General features: G+C 36.9%; 1 protein-coding gene across 1 annotated transcript in view; it reads right to left on the bottom strand.

Moving 5' to 3' along the window:
- The window catches only part of ABCA13 (ATP binding cassette subfamily A member 13), a 193,230-nt gene continuing 187,379 nt past the window's right edge, over positions 9,304-15,154 (bottom strand). The window contains exons 61-63 of the mRNA XM_021386386.1: positions 13,529-13,634; positions 12,099-12,236; positions 9,304-10,193 (exon numbers count right to left, since the gene is read on the bottom strand). Coding sequence (XP_021242061.1) covers positions 10,104-10,193; positions 12,099-12,236; positions 13,529-13,634 — 334 coding nt within the window. The 3' untranslated portion in view covers positions 9,304-10,103. The remainder of the gene's footprint in view (positions 10,194-12,098; positions 12,237-13,528; positions 13,635-15,154) is intronic.

Here is a 15,154-nt window from a genome sequence, read left to right as displayed (position 1 = left end):
GATACACAGATGAACCTTTTGAGAAATCAAATCAGAGTATTTTAAAGAGTCCACATAATGCTATCCTAACAAACCGGGTCATATTCCTTTTTTTATAAAATCAATTCAATCTGAATCAAGAAAATGAGTCATCCTTATTTCCCCCGCCTGTGTCCAGTGTTTCTTGCTGCTCATAGTTTCATATCAAAGCAAGATAAAAGTGAATTAAAGATTCTTCTACTCTGTTATTCATATCTGACTACAAATACATTTCCCATTACATGCTGTATATTATTTCATATATTTTGTTTAACTATTTTTAGTATGAAAATTGAATAAAGTGTATTTGTGGAAAATGATGTTTTAATTAAATGTAGTGAGTATTTTTATCTGCACCTACAAGGTAAAAACAAAATAAGTTACTTACATGTAGTGATAAGCAGGACTAACGCAATGGAAACAGCGTTACAAAAGGTGGAAGGAAAATACAGCGCTCACCCGGATCGGAAGATTTGGGGCTCGCAGGAAAAGGCTCCCACCAAGGAGGGATCTCCAGGCAGAGATCCTTCCTCAGGGGCAGTCAGCTCTTAAATGAGGCCTAAGAGTGAATTGCCTTCACCTGTGCTCCCAGGGCTGACTGGGTCTTTCCTCCAGGTGCTCAATCAGTGGTTCAGGCCATGACTCAGCAGTTCCCATACATACATATAAGTAACTGAACTGCAATTATCACAAATGTATCTATTAATAAAATGAGTGTTTGTGTTTATTTGGTCAAATTTGTAGGGTAATAAGGCATAGCATTTTCAAAGGCGCTTACGGGATTAATTTTCAGAATAATTTTCATTTTGTAGAAAGAAAAAAAGAAGTAGATACTTCACACTGATTTAAAATATCACCTATTTCATTTGAAAAAAATTGTTCATAGCAAACATATGTCCTATTTTCTTTAACTTCTTCCCCTCCCAATCTCCTACTTTCCCACACTGGAAAAAAACACACAAGTAAAAAAAAAAAGACAAAAGAGTGAAGGGGGAATATCAAACCAAATAGATATAATACCATATCAAACCAAATAGGTTAATGGCTTTTACTTCATTAGTTTATCATCAAAGAAACTATATGAAATACTACGTGTTTTGTTTGAAACAACCACAGTTTCTTCCTCCTTGCCAGTACACACTGTCATTGTTTTCAGAGATTTCTCTACCTATTTTACACTTATTTTACTGGCTCTTCAAGGCAGATATTGCACTTTTGAGAGGGTTTCTGCCATTAGAATATAATTAAGACTTAGACTGTGATGTCCCCTCTGGGTTCCATTAAAGCCAAAAGGCTACATGCAAACATGCTATTTCCTTTTATGTCAGCATGATCTAAATCAGTGTCAGAACTAGTTTATATGCTGCTTGGAAGCAGAGGTAGAAAACAGATAAACTGGGGTTGCCAGAATCTCACACATCTCCACATTTCCCGTTCAGTTTAGAAGCAAAGGACTAACCTCAGGATGTCAGTCAGACTGGCAATTTCAATCCCAACTATTCTGGCCTCAGAAATGCAAACTTAAGGGAGAAGAAATTAATTCTATAGTAGATTTCTCAATTCTGCTCAGACCCACTGAAAAAGTACTAAAACTTGTCCATATTTTTAGGGACACTTAATGTTTGGGCTCTTAATTTTATCAATAAGGACATTCTGTATATTACGCATGTTTTTGACCACTTCAAATTCAAACAAAAAAAGGGTAGTAGTCAGACATTTTTCCCTGGTTTGTGAATCTAATAAAACTCTAATATGCTCTTGAGAGACCTCACTTAGAGTACTGCATTCAACTCAGGAGATCATATAGCAGCCTTTCGGTACATAAAGGAGATCTACAAGAAAGCTAGAGATCAGGAGTGAAGTAATAGGACAAGGGGTAACAGCTTAAAAAGAGTAGATTTAGATTGGATATTCAGAAGAAATTCCATCCTATGGGGGCAGTGAGGCACTGGCCCAGGCTGCCCAGAGAAGCTGTGGATGCCCCAACCCCAGAGGCATTCAAGGTCAGGTTGGATGGGGGCATTGAGCAACAGGGTTTAATGGAAGCTGTCCCTGCCCATGTCAGGGTTGTTGGAACTAGATGATCTTTAAGGTCCTTTCCAAAGCAAATCACTTTATGATTCTATGAATAGCTTTCTGCAATTATTGAAGAACATTGTCCAATTGTTCAGTGATCAAACCCTCGCACTTAGGAGCTACAAGTGACAGAGGAAGAACAGGTCTAACTCTCAGTGTTGAAGTTTTTACATATTGACTCAAATAAACTGCATGCTCATAATGTGCTTTCTGTGAATATTATCTAATGTTTGTAAATGGAAACTGTTCTTGTGCAAATAGTTATTAGGAAATATTTTCTGATAAAGAGACCTCCGTGCACATTTTTGGAAATCACATAGAAGTGCTAGTACTTTCTTTCAGTTTTCCCAAGCAAAGGGTTTTGCACCCACCACCTACTGATGCATACTCTGCTGGAAGAAACTAAGAGCAAGTGGGACATCTGGTACTGAGCAGAACAGATCAAAGAGATTGTCAGTGCCTCTGAGCTCTACAAGAGTAGCAAATGTATTTAGAGAAAATGTTCTAATGATTAAGGAGAAGGAAAACAGCTATGATACCCAGAAAATGTCCCAGTTCTTCACTATACCCTACAGAGACATTTTAGGGGAAGCTTTTTGTATTAGCGATCTGGCAACCAACGTTAGCGAGCAAAAGGCAAAGCAGCTATCAAGGGAAAAAGACTTTCCTCAGATGCTGAGGTTGTTTCAGCTGTGGTGAATTTAAAAAAAAAAAAAAAAGTGATCTGCACCTCATTAGCAGTGGAGTGAAAGCCAAAGATTAATGCTGTGGATTGCTAGAAGCATATTAAAAGAAGAAAGATTTTCTGGCAAATATAACCCTGGTGCAGACAAAAATCTCACCCTTCCTGAAACTCGTAGCATATATGTGCAGTGGAGGTATTTGGAAAGTGGCAAGCCCACAGCAAGAAGCTTTCTAATTAATCCCATAACTAATGTCTTGAAGCAGTTAAAAAGAGGGCTTTTGCCACTTTCTGGAGAAACGCATCCTTCAGGCACAGAGTACGGTTAGATGTCTGCAGCCAGATTCCATCCCAAGTACAGACGTGTAGCAGATGCCAAGAGCTCCTGCTGCTCTCTCCTGAAGGTGTGAGACGCAGAAGTCAAAGCAAGGAGAAAGTGCACAGACAATGGGGAAAAAACAAGCTGGAGCAATTTACTGAGCAAGTTCAAAGCCATGGCACTCTCACTCTTTGCCCTTTCTCACCTTTCTTTTCAAACACCCTTGTTGAGAATCTGCCTCAGAGAACCCATGCTTTATGTTTTCAGGTAGGTAATCCAGTGAACTGTAATTGCGATTGAATAATTGAGGACTTGTTAGTGTTTGGAAAAGTTGAATGTCACCAGTCTTTTGCCCTTTATTCCTTTCCTTTACACCTTTTTTGTAATGAAACTGTAGCCTCTAGTTAGCTTTCAATAATAGCTGCGCAGTCAGTTCTTTCCCAAACTGGATCACATTTCTTCATTTTCCTAAGGCCAAAAGTCACCTCCATGCCTTCTGATGTGCAGCTACAACTTCATTACAAGATGTATTTAAGATTGTGAGATAAAATGCTATGTAACACATGACTTTCTTTACATATTACATTTAGCCTAAATGTAAATAGACTCTGTATATGTATGGATAAATCCAATTCATGACTACATGAGCAGAATCCAAGGAACAGGATGTGAGGGAAACAAACAGGTAGAAAATATTATAATTATTTATGAACAAGAAAACATGGTGCTCTTTTTATTAGTTTTCATTATACCTGCTTGAAGGCCTAAACAGCCTGTCAGTTTTGTACAATGGGGAAAGGTAAACTTATTTGTCAAAATCTTACCAGTTTCTTGGAATCTTTCTAAGTTCTTGAGAAAACAGATTTTAATACTCACTCTTCAGAGAGATGAGTAATGAGAAACCCTGTGAACACAAATGACAACAAAAAGCAGCTCAAGAAATCCTTTTTTAAGTCAGAGTATATAGGGTTCAGCTCTAAGAAATGCTGAACTAGTCCAGTTCCTACTGAAGGCTAGGACCTGCTTCTCTATTGCTATATGCTTATATGGGAATCTAAAATTCTGCTATTGTGACATGTCTGCTTTTCATCCTATGTTTACTGTTGGCAATGAGATGTTAAAAATGAACAAAGGCTCCATCAACGAGCAGAACCGTGGGTGATCGACACAATGCCAGCCAAGTTCATATATAATGAGCAACGGCCAGATGGTAAACCAATTTGGCCTTCGTGGACATTAACAAGGACAATATGTCAGATTTTTTTTCCATTAGAATTAATGATTTTCTTTATTCTGAGAGTCCCATCACTCCCCAAAATCTTTTGCATGGCCTTCCTCTTATTCTTGTGGCTTTGAGAAATACAATGCTACGGGCAACCTATCTCCAAGATTCCTCCACTTCAGTCTTACAGCAAAACAAATTATTTTTCAGAAAACCTTTTTTCTTTCACTCTATTCCCTTTTTCATTAACCTCATTCCTTTTTCCCCTCCCACTCTCTGCCTTTTTGTCTAGCTGCACACTTGGGACGGGTTTGGAGAACTGACTCATGAATAAAACTATCTCACTGTCAAGTCCCCTGAGCAAGATAGTCTTTATTTAGTTTCAAATACAGTGAGGCCTGTCTTATGAGACAAGATCGATGGATTGAAAATATTCAGATGCTCTGGCTGTCTCTAAACTCAATCACAAGATTGCATATATGTCTCAAATAAAAAAGAGTTCTTATCATAATTTTACCACTATCTTCTTTTGCAGACACAGACAAGTAATTTAGTCATTTTGTGTTTACTTTCTTGTATTGGAAAACAACGTTGTCTATTTATACTGAGAAATCTTGAAATCATGTAATGTCATGTCTTCAGATCACATCAGATAATTGCATCTCAGTCTTCATCGTCCAATCATATCTACAACATTTTGCTTAAAATACAAATACACTGTTATAGAAAAAGCCCCCGACCACCTTTGCCTTTTGATTCAACTAACTCTTGCTTCTTCGGCATGACAAGAGAATTGACTTGAAGGAACTAAAAAGAGATGCCTAAAGAATTGTTAGTACATGACTGCACTGTATTTGAAACCACATTATGAAGATTTTTGTTTATTTAACTGTGATAGTTCACATTCTACTGTAAAGTAAAATCTTTATTTCCAGCAAACAGTTTATAATGGGGAAAAGAGATTAAGGTTTTTTTGGCTTAGTCTGTCTCCTCTAAAAGCAAAAAGAATGGAAGGTTAAAGTTACTATTTTAGAGCACTTTTATTCTAGGTGCTAGAAAGTCTCACAATGTTGTACACTTCCAGGTAGCATTTTGGATAGTACTCACTTGCTGTAAGTTGTTTTGCACTCCTCAGAATGTAAAGAGACACTGGACTCAAGACTGTATATCCATCGGGCAGCACTCCTCTGCTCCTCCTATTCTTCAACAAGCACAAAGTTCTTGTGCTATTTTGACCCTTATTTAACCGGGCAGTGGGACAAGCCCAACTACAAATTCACAGGTAATCCCACAAGTTTCTTCACTCAAGCTCTTTCAAAATTTTTAGAGTCTTAAAGAACCAGCTCTGAAGCAAATTAAAAGGGAAAAAATAGCTTCAACTTTTTTTAGAAGTTGAATCAAGTTCCAAAAGACTTAATTTTTAGAGTATTGTTAAGGTTTTGCAGGGGTCTAATTTTTGAATGTAATAATGTGTGTAGATCAGGAATTAAGAATGATGCTACTTGGAATCAAGTTTGCAATTTTTTATTCCAACAAAAGTTAAAGGATAAAGAGTTGCTATTGTTTTCCTTAAATTATGTGCAATACACAATAATAGACCATCAATTACTGCTTCATTACAAGGGTGAAAGGACTCCTGTTTGATGATACCTTACATTGCAGCATGTTAGAGGATCCTGTTCTGTTCCTGCTGGGTGCCTCACAGTGAGCTGAGTCCCAAGGCATTCCTTTAAATTGTCCGTGGCACCAGCAGTTTAACAGGAAGCAAAATTACCCATGTATGGTATCCTGTAGCTGAAATAAATAGGTTGAACATGGAAATCTGACTAGTCAAGGTAACCATTTACTTATATAGTTTATTTTTTATTCTGTTTCATCACTTGCATTTTGTGGGAAAGCAGATATGGACATTACTGATTTGATCTGCCTAAACTAAGGATGTGCATATGCTTTTACAGTGCAAAAGTCTCTGATCATGTCTTTCTCAGAGCCATTGTAGGAGGAGCCAAAATTTGCCCCAGCATGTATTTCCACACAGCAATAGGCATGAGGGCACTGCAGAGACAATATTCACTGTGTTACTATAATTTAATTAGGGAGAAAAATCCTTTGACTTCTTCAGTGCTCCATATCATTATTCAGCATGAAGAACTCATCTGCTAAAACATTCAGCAGAACCTTGCCTGATGAAAGCAGTGGACTATTGCTTCCTCTGCAAGAGCAAGATAGCTGCAATTTCTGCTTCACACCTGCTGCCCTGCTTCATTGCACTTGCAGCATTAGTTTTATTGGCAAGTATCTAACATGCAACTCAGGAAGCATCTTCTCTTTAGGTACTGTCTCAGGAAAACTGTCTGACTTCACAGGCTCTCAATCACTTAAAGAGAGATATTCACACTGCCAGCTTTGATCTCCCTATTCTTTAGAAAGAAAATTTGAAAGTGCTGATACAGAAGGATTAAATCACATTAAATTGAATCAAAGAAACTGTCAACTTTACTACTTGCTAGGAAAAGACCAGGGAAGTAATATTCTTACCTAAATTAGGTTTAGACTGATCTATGAGTTGAGCAGCTCCAACAAGAGTCAGACTCAACTCCCTAATTAAGGAGATTTCAGATCCCAAATTTCACAAGGACAAACAAGCTCAAAAAGCTCTGCCGGAAATAACATCTTCCACTAACCTGAGTGAAATTTACCATTTCTGTCATGACTGAACCAAACCAGGAACAAAATTCCTTCTCTTCAGGGCAGAAATCTACAGAAATTAAACACGAAGCAGGATAAAAAACATCAGTTGATGAGTTTTTCCATCCTGCCTACTACTCCGATCACCCCTCCACCTTTATTGAACTTGTGGTTCTTTGATCTACGGTTCAGACCTACAGTTTATTTTTGCCCACCTCATTCTATAATTTTACATAAATTAAGCTAGGGCTTCAAACAATCTACACTGTGGTTGGTAGAAGCTCTTCTGCTGATTTACATAGTAGATTAGTCCCTCAAAAATATGAAAATAATCTCAGTTTCATTGTTAAGCATTTGAGACACTCAGTTGATTTTGTAATTTTGAGCTTAATACCAGTTTAGCACTCAGGGTGAAGGGCAGTTTTTCACAAAGAAATTTCCAGCTGAAATAATATGAACTCCCTCTATTTAAAATGTCACAAGAGAAGTTCCTGTTTAAAATCCTTAGTTGTCTTTGATTCAGAATTTAGGAGTCTTAGAAGAAGAGGTATTTCTGCATGATCTGTGAATTCAAGGAGTCTTTCATCATTAACATATAAATGGCCTTTTCTGTCCACAAGTTTAGGACTTTTTCTTCTTAATTTAAAAAAAAAAACAAAAAACCTTCAAAAAGTGGTCTTGAAACTTACATATTTCAGGAAGGCAGCAAGTCAAGGAAAGGTGAAATGTCCTCTGAGAGAGAACCCAATACACTGGAACTCAATTAGGTTTTGACCTTCTTCAACTATAAAGGATTGGAAGACAAACATTGTTTGCTACTTGCCTGGATTAAATTGGGTCTCCTGAGATGCATGGGAAGCAATTTAAAAAAAGAAAAGCACTGTTAACTGGATTTACTCAACCATCAGTCTGAAGTAAACCTTATTTACCGTATTCATCTATTACAGCAATGTAATCTTTCATGTTTTAATCAGAAGAAAATGACATTTAATTAGTGTTACATAGCCAAACCCTGAAAAAGTTCCTCTATCTACACATTCAGGTAGGCCATCGTTTCTGAGTTTCACCACAGCGAGTTCTGTATTTTTTTATGCTTCCCTTGTCCTAAGCAGGACTGTTTTATTAATTCAACTCCCTCTCCCACTTCCTAGGCAGGAATAGGTGCTTATGTCATAATTTCATATCTTTTGGCTAGGCTTCCTTTTGCCCAGGGAACTGACACTCTTTTTCTAAATCCATCCACTAAATTTCCTCCTGTGTAGTTCGTTTTTTAAGGAGTTGTGATGGTTGAAAAATAGAGATTAAATTAGAGAAGGAATGAAGGGAGAAAAAGGGAGAGGAAGGGGGAGGAAGGACGAAAGGGAGGAAGAAAGACGGAAGGAAAGAGGGAGAGAAGGAAAGCAAGAAAAGAAAGCATAATGCCACCAATTTACAAATCTAAACACATGAACAGGAAAAAAAAAAAAAAAAAGAAAGAAAAAAAAAGCCCAGTAACACAGGTTCTTGTCACGGTATCCTTTCTATTTTTCCATCCCATAGCTTCAGAAACTTTCACCTGTTAAGTGAATTCAGACTGTGACTCAAAGATGCCTGGCTGTGCCTTGTACATTGTTTCTGCCACCCCAAGATCCTGAAATTAAGCAGTACAGTTTTACAATAACATACCCACTTCTGCCCAGATTTCCAGCATTGTCTTCTTTCACCCTCTGATTCTTTCACACTCTGCTTTCTAACACTAACCATTATTGTTCTAATGGAGGCCTTGGAATCTTTACACTCCCAGCCTCGTGCAGAAATTAAAGATAACAGATTACACCTTGAGCAAGACCATCTCACTGTATCTCTGCTGGCGTGGTGACTGTGGGGGTTTGATGGCTCTTCTGTGCTTTGGATCTTGAGGAACATGGCAGAGCTTTTAAACTATACAGTAGATTCTACATTCCAAGCCCTTTCAATGATTAAGGTACATTTCCCCAGTATCCTGCCCACCTCAGAACTATATTGCAGGAATACAGTTCTAAGTCACAGGTTCTCCAGCTTAAACTACTGGGCAATATAGTCCAATAAACATCATATCAGCTACTTCTACAGGATCACCAAAGGATTTGTCTCAGAAAAGCCAGCAACTTTAAACAAGATTTTTTTTTCATTGTTTTTTTCTCCCAGTGCAAAAGTTTTTAGTCATTAAATGTTTACTTTTATACATGTATAGGCTGAAGGCCCTGACATGACCTTATATGAAGTACATAAGACCATAATGCACATTTATTGAAAAGTTTATTGATCAGTGTCTGAATGCTTATTTCTTTTAACATAATCCTAAAACAGAATTTTTTGGGGGGGAGAAGGAAAGAAAAAGCTGGGAAAAAGGAGACGGGTTATTAAAAAGACACTTGAGAACTCCTCCGGCAGCAACCTGTAGGCATAAGGGAAAACTTATTGTCAAGTATGATTTATGAAACCTTATTAAATTTACTTTACATAACTAGGAGGCAGACTAGTACACTAATACTCTATTCAGCATAAATCCTCATGGAATACAGTGCATCCGTTATACAATAAAAAGGCTAATTTAACTTGTCACAACACAGGTCTGAATTAATGCAGAAGTCAAAAGGCTCTCAATTTGTGTTATTAAATACAAATATTGGGTGTTCACTTAGCTATTTCTACCATTCAGTGAGTTTTTCCTGACTTGTCACATAAAAATTAGTTACTAAGTATGCATGCAAGAGAAAATTACTGTAGTCAAATGAAAATAGATCTACCACCAAAAGAAAATCCACTATGCACAATGACATTTCGGACCAGTCTTTTTATGTTACACAAAGCTGCATTAATTTGGCCATTTTTATTATAAAATTGCCATTCATTTTAAAACATTACTTGCTGGCAGAATTTTGGTTGGCAGGTCACTACTTTCTTGTATTACTGAGAACTGGTAACATTCCTTTTGGCCTACAAATGTCAGCTCACCTCTGCTCCTACTACATGTTTCTCACTCACAAACATCTGACAAGTTTTACTGCATGTAAAATGTGTATATGTATACACAAACACACACACACACGCTGTTGTAACTTTATCCTGTTCTGATCCTAAACTGGCAGGTGGTCTTGACGAACAGGGGGAGATTCTTGTGAAGAATGTGAGATTCCTTGCTGCTGTGTAGCAAAATTAATGAATACCTGTAAGACAAAAACAAAGTAGGATTTTCACAATAACAATATTTGAACAGAACATTTGGAGTCATGGCTCGTAATTTTTTCACTTGCTCTTCTGATGCAAAAATTAATAGTTTATGCTGTGAGAACCCTCTAGAGATATGTTTAGTAAACTCTATAAAGAAACTTCACCTCTCCAGCTAACACAGAGGTTGATGAACTTGTAAAAAACAATGGTAAAATGAGTTACTGGGAAATAATTGTTTTTCTTAGCACTTGAAATGGCATGAGATGAAAGAGGCTTGTGAGCAAGGTGTCCTTGCAGACAAGTTGTGCAGAGGCTTGCAACTTCCTCTCTGCTTCATGTCTGCACTTAGTTTGTAAACTCTCACCAAATAAGATTCAGTTATAAAGTTTGATTGACAACTTGAACTTACAGATGTTGGACTTACTACACAGGCTGAATAGTCTAATTAACTTCTCCGCACTGTGAACGCCTCCTATTAGCTCTGGCATAAATTTGGAGTTAATTACACACCTGATACGAAGGGGGGGTCACAAACAAGGAAGAACAGGCATCAGGCAGACCGGGAAGTCTGTAATCTCCAAGCACTTCAGCCAGGGAGGAAAGGAGGAGGAACAATGCGGTCAGGAAGCAGGGATAAGAGGAGGCTGTGCCCTCATATACTTTGAGAGACCCTGCGGGGACCATTCCCATTGACTCTCCCTTTACTTGAGTAAAGAAAGGTAAAGAGTCTCCTCTGTCTCTTTTTGGGATAAAGATAATTGAGCAAGCCTATTTGAGCAACATTTTTCCCAGCAAGTATGACAGAGGTACTTGACCCTGTTGTTTCTGCCAAACACCATCACATAGATGAAGGTCTGGATATTTCAAGGCAAAGTAATAGTTCTGAGCACTACACAGTGACTACTCAACAACTCACATGCCTCCTTTATATCTGTTTTTTTTTCTAAACAGATCTTAATACTGAAAAACTTGTTTGCTTTTTAATCACACAACTATTTGACAGCAAGGAATGGAGCAGAAGAGATGGCTATTCTTGATTCAAATGATCATATTCATATGCAAACAAACTTGGAGTGGATAATAAGGATGTTTGTTATTCAAGAGAACTATTTTCTTGTTTAAAAGTGACTCTCAGTTTGTCTTGGGGAGGAAACAATAGTAGGTGACAGAGGTGATGAATCACCATGAATAATGCAGAGAAGTAAGCTTGCATGAACTATTCCTGATCATCAGGCTGAAATCACCTTATATTCATCCACTCTGTGAACAGATAATTTAAAAGCTATTAAAAAGATTAATACAAATCAGAATATTTCATTAATGATTTGCACAAGGGTAAAAGGAATAACTTCACACCATTTATCATAAAAAATTAATATTTTGACTAAATGCGACTCCTCCAGTTTGCAGAATACATAACAAGAAGTTACATACAAAGATGCTCAAACACATCACAGCCACTCAGAAATGTCATCCTTGCTATTGTTCTCTTCTTCCTTCTGGCCAAATAGGATTTCACAGTCACTAATAGCGGGATCTCTTCAGTCTGCTTGTGCATTTCTACTGTGTTCTATTGTGTACTGTAATACTGCAAAAAAAAAAAACCTCAAAGGAAAATGCCCTGTAAGCCTATGATTTACTGTGATTTACAGACTTGTTCAGTCTTCTGAAGGGCATTAATAGGATCTCAACGATTAGACTGTGGAGGTGGCAGTTCACAGTCACACCTTCTCATCCTGCGCAAATCAGATGTATTTAAGTAGTGATTAAGCTTGCATACATAGCAAATATGCACCTTCTCATGCTGTTTTGTGCTCATCCACAGAGTAAAAGCAATCAGGTTAATGTGATTACTGTGTAGACCTAAGATGGTCCGGAACTGCTGGAAAAGAAGAAAATACCTGCTCCAGTGTAGTTTGGCTAATGGAATAGTGTTTGATTTGGAGTAAAGCTTTGTAGTTCTCTAGGACTCTGAAGAGCTCAGCTAAGCACCCCTCACTTCGTGGTACAAGGTACTCGAGCACGTTAAGATGATGTCCCTTAAAAGCAGCAAAAACAACAAAAATAGGTAAAGGTGAGTACACATGATGATGAAGTTGTGCTTGCTATAACGAGACTGGTCTCAGTGCTGGTTAACATGAAAAACATGAGCTTTTAAACAAGAATCTATTTTGCCTCCTTTGGTAGCAAAATGAAACATTCATACTCAAGACACATGTTTCATGTTTTGAGCTTACATTTTGTTAATTTAATTAAAGATATATAAATTTAGGACATTTTTATGCGATATGCTTTAAATTCAACTGATGGTAGTACTAATGTAGTCGTCTGGCAAGACATAAGGCAGTAAATCAAAATTTACTGTATTTGCTTACCTATAGGGCTACCCATACACGTGACCATTTTGACTATACACAATTCCGATAATACAAAAGGCAAAATACTGGATTCCCTCATCATTATGGCAAAAAGTAGCTGGTATTTAAGAAAGGGAAGGTTTCTGTAAACCTCTGGACTTTTTTTGAGCTTTTGTACTTCACAAGATTGCCTTTGATCCTTGCATTGAACTAACACGGATACAAGTGAAAACAAAGGATATTTTATAATGCAATGGGGTAAGATATAAAAGGATTCTTATTAACAATTTCCACAGTAGGATGCTCTCCAACTTTAAAGAAAAAACAACAACAAAACTTAATTTTAACCTGACAGAAGTCTCTCTCTCTTAATGCTATCCATTTACTGATAAGCTTCCTTGAAAAAAAAAATATTTAAAAATTCATACATAGTGTGCATGTGCATGCATGCATATTTATATATATATGTATATGAACATGCACAAACACATATAAACATATAAGGAAACAGTTTCATAGCTAAAGTATTCATAGTTTCACATTTTTTTCCTAAACAAAGTGTTAAAAAATAAAAATTAGGAATTAAAGGCCTTCGAAATCTAATTACTGTAGGTCTTTTGGAAGGCTCCATCTCAAATAAAATAATCTCATTAAAGATTGAGATTTGCCATTTGTGAACCTTATGAGAAACCAGTCAAAGCAAGTACAAGTTCAACTTGGTCAACAATAAAATTGAAATTAAATTATTACTCAGAGAAAGTACCTATATATTTGTGTTGCTTAAATGACTTTAGAATTGATTTAATCAATATCACAAGACAGATTTGTAAGAATTGCTTAATAACAAAAGAGATGCTCACGCATACATTCTTCAGAAAAATCAATGTATCTAAACACGGATAAACATTGTTCTTATCAGCCCACACTTAATCTTGCCATACAATAATTACTATAATGAGGATTTATAACTGTACCTTAAATTGTGCTCCAGGAAAATGCAGCTTTAGACAGTCCAAAATCATTCTTTGATAGCTAATGTCTTTGCTAAGCCAAACTTTGACAGAGTAGCCATCTCCAAACCTGAAAATAATATGCAAAAATATAGACTCGTTTGTCTACACTATGAAGGCAGTAAGAACATTTGTTTCAATTAATTTTCCTGTAATGATTATGGCAAACAAAACACTGTGTATGTCTACTGCATTATCACTGGGATATTACCACTTTGCTATTGAACAGCAGACAATGATTTCAATGAGAAAGTTGTTAAATTAATGATAACAAATAGAAACAAACAAGAAACCCGAACTTTGTTATCCCTAGGTTTCAATTACAATACTACATTTCATTATACAATGTACCATACATTAGCTGAAGTATGCATTAATTATGACACTGCAAAAAAACCTATGAAGATAACCTACCATAAACAGAACAAAAATCCTTTATTTTAACTTTTCTAATGATGTGACACTTCAAACCTTTTAACAAAGCAGTCCAGTTTTTATTTCAGCAAATGAGTGTGCAATATGTTTTTGCACATACATAAAGTAAACAGTTATTTAGGGAGATGGCAAAGTTAATGAATTTTCTTAAGCTCTACGGCCACACAATCTGTCTCATAGAATAATTTAGGAAATGAATTTCTGTCTCAATATACATGTGATAAAAGTTAAGTACAGGCAATCTAGCCAACACATTATTTTTTATTCGATTTACTCTCTGCTAATATATATAACTGAGGAAGTTCCAATAAGCCTATCAACACTAAAATGGCAACAAGAGCCCTATGCACGTTGCTTAAGCAGCAGAAGTTATACAGCACATGTTCAAGGGATTTCACTTCCCTGGCTCCAAACTGCTCCTGTTCCCATGAGTAATGGAATGACAGAGTTGGGAGGAGGACAAAGAGGTCTGGTTGCAAGTCCACATCCTCCCAGGAACCTACCAGTTCCTCTGTCTTCCACTCCAGCACTCCCACATCCTTCATGCCAATGTTATTTCCTTTTCTTTCCTCTCCAGCTGCACAATTACTCAACCCCAAATCCTTCGCTTCAGTTCTTCTGTTTCTAGTAACTTTCCTCCCTGCTATCCATGCCAATGCTCCTTGCTGGCTACACCTGTCTTATTCAGGGTAGTGGTTGAGTTAAATCGGTCTGGCAGGAATTAAGCACATTTTCACATGATCAAATCTCTATGAAGCTGCTTTTCTCAAATACAGAAATTAATGTCTACAGAATCTCAGTCAAAATGTAACAAAAACAGTACGGGCTATTTGGAGATGTATGTCCTGTTCAGCCACTAAGTAAATTTCAGCTAAACACTTCATATGAAGCACCTTACATCCCTCATCAACAACGCACATACAGCAATGTAAGGGGTTTAACTTCTATTTTGTGCAGTACCAGAATCTCCACTATTATAAAGCTTTTGGTTGTTTTGTCTTCCACTTTCACTTTCTTTTCTTTTCCTTTTTCTTTTTTTTTCCTTGGTTGGTTGGGATTTTTTACTTGTTTTTAGTCAAATACAACCATGGAACCACTTGAAATATAGTAAGAAGATCCAATCCTGATGCAATTCTGTCCGTTTCTTCTTGAGGG

This window comes from Numida meleagris, chromosome 2 (assembly GCF_002078875.1).
Source record: "Numida meleagris isolate 19003 breed g44 Domestic line chromosome 2, NumMel1.0, whole genome shotgun sequence".
Lineage (NCBI taxonomy): Eukaryota > Metazoa > Chordata > Aves > Galliformes > Numididae > Numida > Numida meleagris.
This window is presented reverse-complemented; position numbering and strand designations above follow the sequence as displayed.